The sequence below is a fragment of the Dermacentor variabilis genome, chromosome 2, assembly GCF_050947875.1.
Source record: "Dermacentor variabilis isolate Ectoservices chromosome 2, ASM5094787v1, whole genome shotgun sequence".
Classification (NCBI taxonomy): Eukaryota; Metazoa; Arthropoda; class Arachnida; order Ixodida; family Ixodidae; genus Dermacentor; species Dermacentor variabilis.
The window spans coordinates 37615170-37629749 of record NC_134569.1 but is presented as its reverse complement, the minus strand read 5'-3'; the positions used below and the strand labels follow the sequence as shown (position 1 = coordinate 37629749).

Below are 14580 nucleotides of genomic sequence, written 5' to 3'. Positions count from 1 at the left end.
ATAAATTTGGCAGCCGTGAACCGACATTTTCGGCACCGCACTGACATCGAGCTACCAGTAGAGTTTCAACGCAGTACACGGCACAAGTGTTTGCTGCAGCGAGCGTCCATGCATTTTGGGGGGGAGGGGGGGTTCGTTCCTTTAATATCTGGCCGTGCGCGCGTCCCTTCCAAGACGTTTCGTGACTAATCTGCAAGGGCAGGGCGCATGCACCATCGCACTGTGAGAAAGGCGGATTGAACTTTCAAGTCGCTTGTGAAGAAATGCACTCTCAAGGGCCATCCTTTATTTCATCTTATTTGTATCACATTTAAACAAAAATAGTCACTCTACAGCAACATCAATAAATAAAGTACAAAGCGCCTCTGTTTTGGGCACATTTAACATCAAACATCCTATATATTTATTCATGTGACCATTCTATTGAGTCTTGTATAAATAAGAATTGCCAGATGACATAACTGTTCCAGCTAAACTTTTTGATGATTTCGACACAAATTTCATGCAAAAATAGAAGTTTGTAGTGGGTTCATTTGAATACCACTTTTGCTAGCTTTACTTGTCCATTTCAATCAAAGTAAAGCAGAGAGCGCAGTGAAATGCAACAGTGAAATGTGCATTCATCGTACTGGTGACAGGTGATAGCACCATTCCTGGCACCAATGGGGCTATGCACTGGCTTCCTCAAAGATGCCATATTGTAGTACAGCCAGCACAGGAAAAGCTGAGTTATCTAGATCAACTTATCTCCAGCAAGCACATTGGAAGTTGTGAATGGGACTACAAAATAGCGTAGGTGACATGTGATTAATGTCACCATTTCTTTAGTGAATGTCGCTGCATACAATGCATATTTCTACTTCATTGTGAACGAAACAGACAAGTAATGCTTGGAAACATGGTATTAAACTGAAGCTAGTGCATATGCTACTTCTGTGCGAAATTTGCATCGAAATCAGCCAGCAGTTTATGGAATAATCATCCACACCTGGCATTCCTATCTATACGTGCCTCAATAAATAGTCAGCAGCTTATGCGCATAAACTGTAACATTCATAGACATTTGCACGCAACCTGTGTGTCAGGTTCCTGTTTTTCTGTACATGTCATCAATGAACAGTGCAGTGTAACAGTAAAAAAAGAACAAAAATAACACTATTGAACAAGACACACAACATGTAGTGACGGAGTCTTGTGAGCGGAATGCAGCAAAGGCCATGTGCATAGCAAACACCAAAAGGCAGACAGGTGACAAGTGTGGATGCCTTGCTGTGGCCCCTTGCAATTCAAGTGTTCTCCTTCCATTAATAAGGCTGTCATCATTATACTCGTATAAGCATAAGTTAAACTGTTGCAATGAATACCAATTTGTGCATTTCTGTTTGTTCCATTATCTGGTGACATTGCTTTTCATGCAGTCTATGACAAGTGTACTTAAGTCTATGGAAACAAAATATAGAAAATCAAGTGGGTGCACTCAATTCCGTTAAGGGGGTACATGGGTTCTGCAAAGTACATTTTTGTTACCCAGTTTAGATGCATGAAATTTTTAGCGAATTATTTGATGTGTGCTGATTGCAAATATGCAATAACCTTTCTTTCCTGTCAAAAAAAAAAAGTTTTTTTGTGTTCTATTTATTTATTTATTTCCAATACCCTCAGGGTATAAATACATTACAGAGGGGAGGGGCATACATAGTAAAAGTGAACACAATAACAGAAGGAGCAAAGCACTATACAGAATAATGTAATGCATTATACAGCATATATGAAGCATTATACAGAATAATTAAATACTACCGTAGAGTAAACTACACACGAGAAAGTAATGTATGGTACTGCAATAAGTTTGATAAAGGCAGTTCAATCAGCTTCATCCGTTATGAAGGCAGGTAAGTGATTCCAGTGCCTTGCAGTTCTGGGGACAAATGATTTCAAGCCTGCAGTAGTTGACAAATATGGTATGTCAACCTTATGGGGATGATCAAGCTGGTGTGAGCGACATGCCGGTGGTAGGATGGGCAAGGCAAGGTTTACCTGATTTGAAAATTGGCACAATTTTACCTACTCTTAAAGTACAAGACTCAAACGATTGTGAAAATAGTCACTGTAGAATAATTAAACAGCACTCTTTCGTGTTTTTTAAGGAATTTCGTGTTAATGTGATTTGCTCCACAAGTGGAACTTAGCTTTAGTTTGTCGATTACTTTTGCGATTCCAACTGAGCCAAAAACTATAGGATCTATGGGAAGGTAATTGAATCATGAAAAGTTGGTTGTCACCAACATTTTGCAGATGAAAATGATTGAATGAAGGTATCGTTCAGTACAAAGGCAGTCTGGTATGGCGGCATGGGATCACCAGATGGGTAGGACAATGCTAACTTGTGGTCATCGTTTTTTAAGCTTTTCGGGTTAGTTTTCAGCATGTTTGGAAGAGTAGTGCTGAAGCATGAAAATTTGCTACATTTCACAGCAGAAAGGTACGTTGAAGTGACTGCTTTGTATGATAGCCAATGAGAAAGAAGTCTTGAGAAATTTTCACCCTTCGAAAGAAACGTTTCTTTTTGTTGGCAAGTCGATTTATGTACCTATTGTACCAAGGTGAGTCATTTCTAGAGAATATACGTCAAATTGGTACACACTTCTGAATTAGTTTTGAACCTGTAGTTTTAAACATGTTCCAATTGCTTTGTACTGATTGCCGGAATGCACCAGGTAGAAAAGCATCCAGAAATAATGCAAGTTCCTCATTAATAGCAATATAAAGTTAGCTTTCTCATAATCTCTAATAGTTTTGAATTGTTTACATGTTTTTGGATGTATAATAACTAGTTTGAACATCAAGATGTTGTGATCGCTAAGGCCAGGTAAATGGGTGATTGAAGGGACGATGAGGGGCACGTGGGCAAAACAGCTATCTGTGATAGTTTGAAGTCAGCACAAAGAGGTATAAAGTTATTAGACTCTGTCTATGAGGGATCCGAAAATGAACACACGGCAGACCAGACAATGTTGGGAAAGTTAAAATCACCCATAATTAGTAGATCAGCACCAGGATATTGTACAGTAACTTAGTTTAAACAGTCGTGAAGGCTTTCACTGAATGATGTACTGCTCGATGACGCACGGTAACAAACACCGATAATCATCTTTTTAAAGTTCATGCACAAACAACGCCATACTGTCTCCAAATCACTAGTAATGGGAATAGCAAAACTACTAAGGTTAATTGCAAGTAACACACCGCCACCAATGAAGTTAGTGCAGTTATTGCGATAGATTTGATATTTCTTGTGGCAGTATAGCCATTCAGTGTCGGACACCTTGGTGGACAACCATGTTTCAGTAATGGTTACGATATCAGCATTATAGTCGTCGATTAGACTACATAATTCATCTCTTTTTGGCATTAGACGATGTATCTTTGTAAATAGTGCAGCTGAATTAGTATTGCATGCTTTCTTTGAGCCGCGGCCCCTAACCCTTCCCTATCGCGTTTTTGTCTGAACCACACGCCTAGATCGAAGGGAAGGGGCAGTCTGTTCACTTTTGCCGTTATTTTATAGACCGATTTCATGAACAGAATCATCATCCACATTGTAATAAAATTTCCCTTCAGAAGAAAGTTTGTCACAAATGATAAGTAACTTGAAGGCTTTTGCCAAACTCTGCCACTTTTTTCCTGGCGGATCGTGTCGCAGGGCAGAAGTCTTCACTTATCGACGCAGAAATTTCTTTGAACTCAGGGCATTTCTGGAGGATTTGCTCCTTTGTTTTATAGGCGGCAAATTTCACAATCAAGGGGCGTTTTTTACCAGCATGTTATAAATTTGAGAGGTGAGTTGCAAAAAGTACTGTAGCAAGAGAGCTAACATTAAGCAGGTATATTTCTGAATGTCCAAAGAGTGCACGGTAGCATTTAAATGTTTGTATGTTTATAAGATGAAGTTATGAAATTCTAAACTTTCAACATCGCAAATGTAAGTTTTTGATAATTTCTGCAAGTTTCGAAAATTTTGCCATGTCCTAGAACACTACCGTATAGACTCGTGTCAGGGCCGCACTTTTTTTTTATTTCACAATATTGATGAGGTGCAGCCTTTACACGGGACTGAACCTATTAGTCAAAATGGTGCCAGCGCAGCCTTGTGCACAACCCAGATCCCCAGATGTACTATTCCATCAGAGGTCAGTGCGCAGCTCTTGCCATCTAGTAACGGTACGCAGCGTGCGAAAATTCGCCAATGCGCGCGTGCAGCATCCAGCACTGAATGTGGTTGCTTCTCCGCTGGATTTCCTTTCATTTTTTTCAAAATTTTTTGCTGCCAAGTTGGGGTGTGGCCCTTACGGCATATATCATAGCGGTTACACATTGTGTGTCTTTCTAGTATTCAGGCTAAAAATAAAGTGAGAGAATTGAATAAATAGCAAAGAGATGGTGCCACCTCCAAAATATTTTACCTGCAAAACAGTGAAAAGCCTGCAAAAATATACATTTTGTGATACAAAACCAAGTAGCCTTCTGAAGCAGCATGGAAGGCTTATTCTTGGCAGGAAAGCAAGCTAAAGTAATGTTCTTTTAAACGAGACCAAGATGGCCTGGCCCTGATAAGCAGTTTTGAAGTGGAGAATGGTGCACAATGGTTCTTTTTTCAAAGCTTTCATGGACAAAACTGAGCATTTCGTAGGATAATTATGGTGTTTTTCTTCCTCATCAACACATTGTTACAAGCTAGTTATTTGCCAGCGGCTGTGCTACGATATGTAGATTAGAAAAATGAAGAAAAAGTTATATTCTTTGTCTTCAAAACTCATGTCCCCCTTAACATTACGGTTTCTTTACTCGTGAATCTTCCTGTTTCATTCGTAATGTCACTGAATGCTGTAAAGGACACATACGCATCATAAAGTGCTCTTTGGTGCTTCAAGCCACGCTTGTAATGTTTAAGAAATGAACTTGGCTGTGTAGAGTGTAGCAAAGAAGATCAGTGGTGCCACAAAGAAAAAAAACTGAATTTCTGTGCAGCGTTACATATGCACACAACCTCAGACTTTCAGAGGTGGACTGGAACTATCACATACATGTGCAGATTGTGTGCAGCTTTTGAATCATTTGCTTAGGGTGAAATAAAATATGGCTCTTCAGAGTATTCAGTGGTTCATAAGGTTTTTTTCCTCTGGGTAACATATTCATCTTGGCATTTTGTTGAGTATTCAAGAGCAAGAATCCAAGTGATGTCACAGTTAAGCATCCACACAAGGGCTTCACGACAGCGCACACACTTTACACAAAACACTGCTTGCAATGGGCATGCTCAAGCCGAATGGAATAAGTTAGTGACATCAATGGAGGGCAGTACAGCAGCCATTGCCATCACATAGTATACCTTATGTTACTTTATACATATAGATTTCTGTGATTGAGACATTTTAACAAGTGTTGCATGTCATATTTGTACACTTAATAATGCTGAAAGGCAAACCACACACTCTCGCATAAAAAGGCATGTGCAGTCACTCACCGTTACTGGTCAACATTGTTATACAGGTTGTTTCCTATAAGGTTTTGAAAAGTAATAGGGAAATCAAATAAGTAAGTACTGCTTATTTCAATGCCTCAGCACAATGCCTCTGGTTCATTGTTTCTGTTTCTACTGTATTGTTGTTATTCTTGCAGAGGCAGAACAGTTTCCTAAGCCAAATGTTGCTGCGAACAGTTTTGCCAGGGCATGCAGAAGTCATTTGCATGTAACAGCGTCTTTCAAGATTTTGTCTGCTACATATTCTCAGCCATCAGATTGCAAAAAGTTTTCTTTGCTGTGAAACACTGATGGATATGCACATGGTTTCCACATTATTCTGTCACTGTGTGCCATCAGCATGCTCTGTTGAGCTGCTGTCTGGCAAGAACATTTGTGTATTTCGATTTAGGTGCACGTTAACAATTCTCAGAAAGTCTCAGTCAATCTAGAGCCCTCTACCATGGCATCAGTCATATCCCAGGTGTCGCCTTCGGATGTTAAAGCCCATCAATGAAATGAACAGCTGCCAGTAAGCAAGGACTTGTGCATCAGGGCTGTTGCTTTGGTCTGTCTTTCAGCCTTCAAAGCGCACAGTAGAGCTAGTTTGCATGGAACAGTATTGGCATACAGTGCGAGAACAAGATACAAGAAAGGATGCAGATGATGGAATGATGGCTCCATGTGTACAGTATGCTAAAAATAAAAAAGAAATTGTGGGTTTTATGTTACACAACCACAATCTGATTATGACGTGCACCGTGGTAGGGGGGGGGGGGGGGGGCTCTGGATAAATTTTTTGACCGCCTTGATTTTTGAACATGCCCCCAATGCACAGTATGCAAGCGTTTTTGCATTTCACCTTCACTTCACCTTAATTTCTCTCAGCAACACAACACCGTAACCATTGGGCTAATGCAGGAGGTAATATGCTCAAAAATAGAATAAAGTAAGACGTAGCAAAAACAAAGAAAAGGCGTAATGGGCTTCAAATTCCTGCTATATATATATATATATATAGCTGCTCTCATTGTTATATATTTTTGCGTAAGTGCATATTAGTGGTTGGCACACTGAACCTATTATTTGGTTGTCTGCTTTGTTTGCACGGCTGCCCTTGCAACGCATCACTGCACAACGTACGCCAAGCTGACGGTCTCCTGCAGGCCTTATTAAAAGCATGCGCGCAAGGCCAGCTGGGATTCGTTCCAGCTGTCATTCCTTTTGACTCGGACCACTGCATCTGTACAGTGTATCCCAACATCAGACGTTATATGCGATTTGCAAGCGCATATCTTATTGGTTGGCTCACTTTAGTGAATTTTTTATTTTAACGACATATTTTTATATTGCAGCTGTGGTTAGAGTCTCCCCATAATCATGCAGTATTACGAAATGCAGTTTGAAAACACTGCAATCTTCAGCGATGAACGTATGTTAGCAACGTTTTTGCACCACGGAAGTCGTTTAAAAAGCTGCTCTGGACAAAAGGAAACAAGAAAGAAGGATGAAATCTGTTTGTTTGCAGTTTATGCAGATTATATTATTTCTTTGTCCTTTGCATAGTGTGGCTGCATGACTAAGGTGGGACGTAGACATGTACCTGAATAACGAAGTACAGCGTCGGTTGCGACATCTTGTGATGCTGCGATAAACCATGTTGTGTTGTGTTGCGCAGCTCTTCAGAAAAGCAAAGCTATTAAAATGCCTTTATAATGGCTCCGTTACAGACTTGTACACAACAAATTACATGTAATCAGTTACCTATCAATTACATTTTAAGGTACTTTTAACTGTCACTTAACTTTGCTTGCTTGGTAATGCTCACTGTAATTCAATTACGTTTTTTATGTAACCAATTACATGTAACCAATTACTTTATTGCTGAGGCAAGCTGTGACAGGTTACGCAGCTTTGATAACCTCAATTTGGCAAAAACTGCAGTATAACGTCCAAGATGTTGCTGTACAGCAGCCCTGCGGATGAGCATGTTCAGACAGGCAAACACGGCGCCTCAGTATTTACTTCCTCTTTGAAGCAGTGCTGTTACGCGTCAATAGGGAAGGCCACTTAGGGCGTCATTGCCAGGAAATCACATGCGGACAACTTTTTCAGCTTTTCGTTGGCCCAGCCAGAAGCATCTTCTGAAAGTCCCAGCAATAATGAAATGCATTGCACTTCGCAAAGGACCAAGATGCTGAGTAACCACAGTCTTGCGCTCAAGATCACGTGTTATAACACCGCTCCTAGCCCCCAAAGCCCATATCGAGCGAACTACCCTCCCTCTCTCTTTCCTCCTCTAGTTTTTAGTGTCGCTGCAGATGTCTTCACAACATAAACAATGGACGATGACCGATAATATTTATTAAAAGCAATTGGTCGTGCAGATAAGCAATGTATGAAGTGCTGCAGAGGATGCACTGAAAGTTCCAGGCCAGCTCGTTCTGTTTACTGTATCTGTGCAATGTTAATAAAAGATCAGAGGAAAGCAATGTAGAAGTAATCGATCACTTTTAAGTTATTCTTCAGTCACTTTCGTGTGGCAGTAATTGGTAACTGTAATCGATTACATTTTTGAATGAAGTAATTGCAATTGGTTCCTTTTTTTTTTTTCTAACGTGTACAAGTCTGCCCCGTTACGATCATCACGCCTACGCCACCAGATAAGTAGAACACGGTTTGCACAATTTAGTTGAACAGAGCGCCACAAGATGTCATCACCAGAGCGGCCGTTCGCATCTACGCCTTCCGGTACGAGTACACGTCATCGACCATTGCGCATGCCTGCTCTCTTTTCTCAGTACGTTTCTTTGTTTACCCGCCGTGGTGGTGTAGTGGATTCGGCGTTGCGCTGCTAAGCCCGAGGGCGCGGGATCAAATCCCCGCCCCTGCGACCGCCATTCGATCGGGACGAAATGCAACAACGCCCCTGTACCGTGCATTGGGTGCGCGAATTAAATAACCCCACATTGTCAAAATTAACCAGGGGTCCCCCCTACGGCGTGCCTCGCAGTCACATCAAGGCTTGGCACGTAAAACCCTGCTTTTCTTCTTCACCCCTTTTATCCTTCTTGGAAGCCGGTCCCCGAAAGCAGAGGTGTACTCGCGACGGCTGCCGGCATGGAGTTTCAAATTGTGTGGCGGCTCAGGTCGATTTCGTTAGCTCTAAGCCGCAGAGTGTAGCCCGACTTAATCTGGGCGCTGCTTCGATTTTATGCCAGTCGCTGTGTCGTTGGAGGTGCCTGCAGCGTTGCCTCGGCGGTTGCGCAATAAGGACCAGCCGTGTGAAAGCCGACAAACAAATGTCCGCAGTCTCCGCTGTGTTATCCAGCAGTGCGCGTACGAACGCACGCGGTCACACATAGAACAGTAACACCGGAGCCCTGTGTACAAACGCCTAGCGGCCGGACTGCTGCGATTTATTTTTTCTGCATCAAGCGATCGATGTTAGCCGGCGGGCGCTTTTTTTCGTTCGGCGGCATCGTTCTCTCCTATCCTTATAAGTGCCGCTTTTGGCGCATAGCGATGTATAGCGTTTCGGCAGAGCCCGTTTCGAGTGCGTGCTTTCTTCAAGTTGCGTGTTCCAGAGACGTAGTGGACAAAAAGTTTCGCTTATTTGCCGATTCTCATGCGAATTTCCACAGCAAGTCTCATTATCAGAAGTATTTAGCGATCGAGTAATGGACAACGATCGAAACATCGAACGACAGAAAGCTGAGCTAGTTGGTAAGGATTCATTATGCAAACAGAAGCGAGGCGTGCAGACAGGACACAAGAGTAGAGAAGTGGACAACACGATAGTCGGCGTTCGTGTTGTCCACTTCTCTACTCTTGTGTCCTGTCTGCACGCCTCACTTCTATTTGCATAATGGATCGAAACATCGTCCAACGGCGCATTGTCAAGCATGTTTTCTTGATTTTTGCAGATTCATCCATTTTAATGGGGCAGGAGGGCGCGGGTGTTGCCACTTAAACATATCTATGTGCGTATTCATATATGGCGGTGCGCTGCTAGGCCGCCGGTAGAGTTACTACCTTTGGTAACAGTAACTATAGCCGCCGGTTCCCGCCACGGCTGCCGCATTCCGATGGGGGTGGAATGCAAGAAACGCTCGCGTAACGTGCGTTGGTTGCGGTCAAAATGAGTCCGGAGTCCCCAGACTACGGCGTGCGCCTCATTATCAGCTCTTGATTTTGGAACCTAGTACCCCAGAACTTAATGCCATTTACGTACGTACTAAAAAGACGCGAGATAGAAAGGAACCATTTAAGTCAATGCACGACATCTTATTGTTCACTCTATACTGGACAGTCGGCAACGGATGAAAGATTCTTCCTTCGGCAGACTGCCGCCGCATGATGTGGTCCAGCTACTGCGACTTACAAAACGTGCAAGTAGCAGTTTTTATTTATAGAAAGTTTACATTCACACACCTGGCCTCAGTTTTTATCCCCAGTCGCTCCCACCAAAACAGGCTAGTGAACGAGCCATATCCGAATATTTGTCGATCTCGGAATGTCGATGCAAACGATTCTTAATTGCTGCACTTTTAACTGTCCTGTCTCCTCCTGTCGCATACCACAGCCCGAAGCATACGCGCTTCAGAACGGCGCGGTGTGTTGCCGAAGGTCGGGCTTCTGAATCACTGCGTTTCGCTTGTTGCCGCCTGTGTATATATTCATGCTGGAGCCAGGAGTGAGACGAGATGAAATGAAAGCAACAAAAACCATCAGATGCCCTGCTCTCGTTTGCGTCAGAGGCATGGATGTAATGAGGAAAGAAAGCAACTATGTTCTGCTGCCAGCAGCTCGGGGAGCATCGCGAATGCAGAACTTTTTTTTTTTTGACACTCTTGTTTCTTGTGAGAAACATGGGCGTCACCTCCTGAGACGAAATTCAAAATAAATCAGAAAAAAAAACAGTATAGTACAAAATTCATGGGTTTCAGTAAAGATATATAAGAGGATAAGTTTATTTACAACTTCAGTTACTAAAGTGTCTGGAATAATTAGAAATTACTCATGACTGCACATAAAAACACAGAATCGTAGACTTTAGAGACCCACTATACGTGAGCGCGGCTTCCGCAAAATTCCTAGAAACCCGGACGTAGAAAGCGGAAGTAATGGCGTCACTAATGACGTTACACACAAGAAGGCGGCATGATATTTAACCGGGTAATTCATGGAAAATGGTTGCCTCCGAGTTCGGTTCTTCCGTTGCGTTTGACTAAAATTAACCTAAAAGAACAACGCTGAGGTGCGAGCGCTACTAAGGGACGCCTAAGTCAAAGGTTAGGGCCGCCTACCATTTTTTCTTTTTTCGCTAATGAGGGTGAAAACGAGACGTCTGAAGTGAAAAGTGTGCTGTTGAGAATTCAAATTGTTTGTGGATGTGGTGGGATGTAGTATATATACCGGGTGTTACAAATATGCAATACAAACAATGAAAATGCATAATCGACTCATTAAAAACACAGACTTTTTAACTGATTACCGTATGGCCCACATTGCAGTTTACTAGCCGTGGAGTTCGCAAGTCGGATCCACTTGGAAGGAATTCTCAGGATGACACCTTTTTCGAGGTATGAATTCCCGAACTTTACGGAAAAATGCATTGGCGTTCCAGTTACTTTATTAACAAAATGTCGTTTGATGCATTCAAGCACAAAAGTAACTGGAGCGACAGCCCATTTCCGCAAAGTTCGGGAATATCTAGAAACTGGTGTCAGCCTGAGAATTCGTTCCAAGTGAATCGGTGCCGCGAACTTAAAGTTATTTAGTGATATTTTGTTAATTAGTTGATCCATTTTTGTGTTGTTTGTGCAAGTAGTATCCACCGCTTTGAGTGGACCACCTCAGGAACTAGAATTGTGCTATCTGCCACAGGTAACCTTTAATGATTTTTAAAGTGTTCGCTGAAACACCCTGTATATGAAAGCTGAAATACAATAGCAGACGACACGGACAGCTTGATGACAATGCGGTCGAAAGGTTGACCAGGCATATGCGAATGCAGATTTCTGCTTTTTGCCAGCTCGGTGTGGCCTAGCATTGCTGATCACTGATAACAGTTCATCAAAGCAAAGAATAACTCTGCGTCATGGTGAAGAAAACAAGGGCAGAGTGGAAAAGGGGGTGGTACAGCCGACAGATTACATCCCGCGAAGTACAAACGTTATCCGAGTGTCACGTTAAACAGCAGCCATGGTGAGTACATCACAAAACGGTACAGTCTCAGGCGGCGTCACGTCTGTCACAAGCGTGCGTGGTGATACAGGGTAGTGTGCAAATACGGTGCATCTTTTGTTAAGAGGGCAGGCGTGAGCGATTGAGAGGTATTGCCAGAGGAAAGAGAAGACACAGCATCAGGAGCCGACGACGCCGAACGACAGGTAGCGAGCATAATTATGTTGCGCCTCGCACATTACAGACTGGTTGGCACGGCCCAACATACAAGGTGTCCCAACTATCGGGCACCAAGACTTAAATATATGCAAATGCCAAGTAGCTGGACAGAATCAAGGTAATGCTGTTTGCCGTCTGTTGGAAACACTATTTTCTTGCATTCCGCGTAATTACATAAAGTAGTCTTAATTGATGAACTACTCAAATATGATTAGATGAAAATTATCAATGAGAGAATTTTTAGAGGAACATTAAAAACTCCCGATACAGCTTTCTGTTGTTCAATGCGTGTGGCATGAAAGAGTCTTTCCGAGCGTGAAAGAAGCCCGCCAATACCCGCTAATTTGCCGCGCGACTTTGCCGCTCGAGACATTTTACGTACATTCGCGGGCTTCTTCCACGCCCGGAAGACACTTGTGTAGCACGTATTGAGCAACAGAAAGCTGTTCGGTAGTTGTTCATGTTCAACAATTTTCTCATTGACACTTTTAATCTAATTATATTTGAGAAGTTTATCAATTAATTATAACAATGTCATTGGGCGGAATGCAAAAGATAGTCTGAGTATCTACAAGCGACGGCAAACAACATTACCTTGGTTCTGTCCAACTACGTGGCATTTTCATACTTTTAAATCGTGGTGTATGATTGTTGGGACACCCTGGATACTATCGCACCAAGTGATTTTTTTTACGAGAAGCGTGCGACATATGGAAAGACAGTCATTAAATCATCGTAAAACAGTGCTTCACACGAAGGAGAGAATTACTGTTGCACGTTCAGTGAATGCACACGCGCTGTTAAGGGTTTGCATATTACAAGAAAGGAGGGTAAGAGCGCCAGGATTTCCTGTTGTACATAGATTGCTGAAAAAAGCGGTCATACCAAACAATGACATCACCTCGACGAAGCCGCGTTCAAGCGAAGATTGATGAAACCGTCTCTCGAGTGCAGCCAACATATCTGTTCCCAAGCGTTTCCACTAGACATGCGCAAAGCGACTATAGCTCGAAAACACGAGTCCGGAACACGATACAGTCACCAATCATGCAGTGGCAAGTGTGCCCTCGCTTTAAAGTCTTTGTAAATAGCAGCCGGCAACCATACCGGTCAATCCGCCACGACGTCTTGGCCGAACGTGGAGAGCAGTATATACCGTCTTCCTAGCGTTAGCAAGAATGTGTGTCATCGTCAGTCACCATTCAATAGCACTGATTTTTTAAAAGAGTCGTCCTCCGGCCAAGGTCGGTTTGATCTCCCTCACGGACCATGAGTGCGTGCCGCTTTCTTGTCAGCAGCTGAGGTGTGCCACGTCGCTAGCTGCCGAATTCCGAAGGGTCCTTGGCGTCGCCGGCTGCGCTCGGCTACCATCGCTTTGATGCTCTGCATAGCCGGCTTTCCTGACAGTAGCCGGGATACCTACCGATCGAGATCGAATCTGCTTCCAGAAGTGCCGCTAGTCGGGACGCGTCCGCTTGCCGTAGGGGGACGCTCATAAGTCCAGCTGCTGTGCCGCGTCGTGCGGCTGCTGGTCCTTCCGGTGTCGGATCCTCTGGAAGGTGTAGCAGGCGACCGCCGCGACGACGGCGGCCAGCACCGCGAACAGGACGTACACCTGGCGCGTGTACCTCCGGAATCGGTCGTCCTCCTCGTGCGCCGTGAGCCGCCCCGGAGCGCCGAAGCTTTGCAGCCGGGGCCGCTCGCCGAAGTCGCTGACCGACAGCGAGCGAGCGCGCACGGGGCTGCGGCGGCTGGGGTCAGCCTGGAACATCACCGACTGAGACCGCACCCGCCGGAAGGGCACCGCCTGGCCCGGGGTCACCTGCGCTCCAAGAGGCGAATGAACGGCACTACGTGTATAGATTCTGATGCGTGTGGGCTAACAGTCAATCGCACTGCCGAAGGTCATAGCGCACTTTACATTCGTGTAACTCGTATGGGAACTTCTATATAGCTTCAGCTTTTCTCAGTGTCACTGATAACCACATTTGCTGGCTTAGCTCTTCTCGTTTGTGACGAAATTATTCAAGTGCGAACAAGCCTGACTAGGTCATAGCTTAGAAGGAAGAGGGAATGGTGTTCAAGAGAAGGGAGATCTTGAAGGGCCACAGGGAGGCAGTCAGCTCGCTAGGAACGAATTCTCAGGATGGCTCCCGTTTCGAGATATGAATGTTCCTACTTTGCGGAGAAATGCATTGACGTTCCAGTTACCATCTCGACAAAACGTGGTTTCATGCATTCAAGTACAAGAGTAACTGGAATGCCTATGCATTTATCCGCAATGTTCGGGAATTAATATAGCTAAACTGGTATCATCCTGAGAACTCGTTCGTGTCGGCGTAGTGTAGCGCCGTATTGAAAAAAATATGTATGATTGCATAATATATGCAGCCCATGTACGAGCCTAAAGCTTCTCTGGTAACCCGTCCCCGTACTAATGTTACGGATCCACGAATTTTTTTTTCTTCAAATAAAGCACGATTTTCATTGGATTGTCTACCTTCGAGCATGACGGCTGAACGTGGGCAACACCACTGGTCATCTTTTCGTGGATTCCTGCCTAACCCGAGTATATGATCGTCAGCGACCAGATTTGAACTTGTCTATTTCACGCTTTCGTGCAGTGCGTACATGCACGTTCTTCGGCAGCA

At 43.8% G+C, this 14580-nt stretch overlaps 1 protein-coding gene across 2 annotated transcripts in view; it reads right to left on the bottom strand.

The window, feature by feature from the left end:
• Nucleotides 1–9397: 9397 nt before the first annotated feature.
• The window catches only part of LOC142571643 (uncharacterized), a 33669-nt gene continuing 28486 nt past the window's right edge, over nucleotides 9398–14580 (bottom strand). For both annotated transcript variants that reach the window (XM_075680160.1, XM_075680161.1), the window contains one exon: nucleotides 9398–13751. In XM_075680160.1, coding sequence (XP_075536275.1) covers nucleotides 13422–13751 — 330 coding nt within the window. In that variant the 3' untranslated portion in view covers nucleotides 9398–13421. The remainder of the gene's footprint in view (nucleotides 13752–14580) is intronic.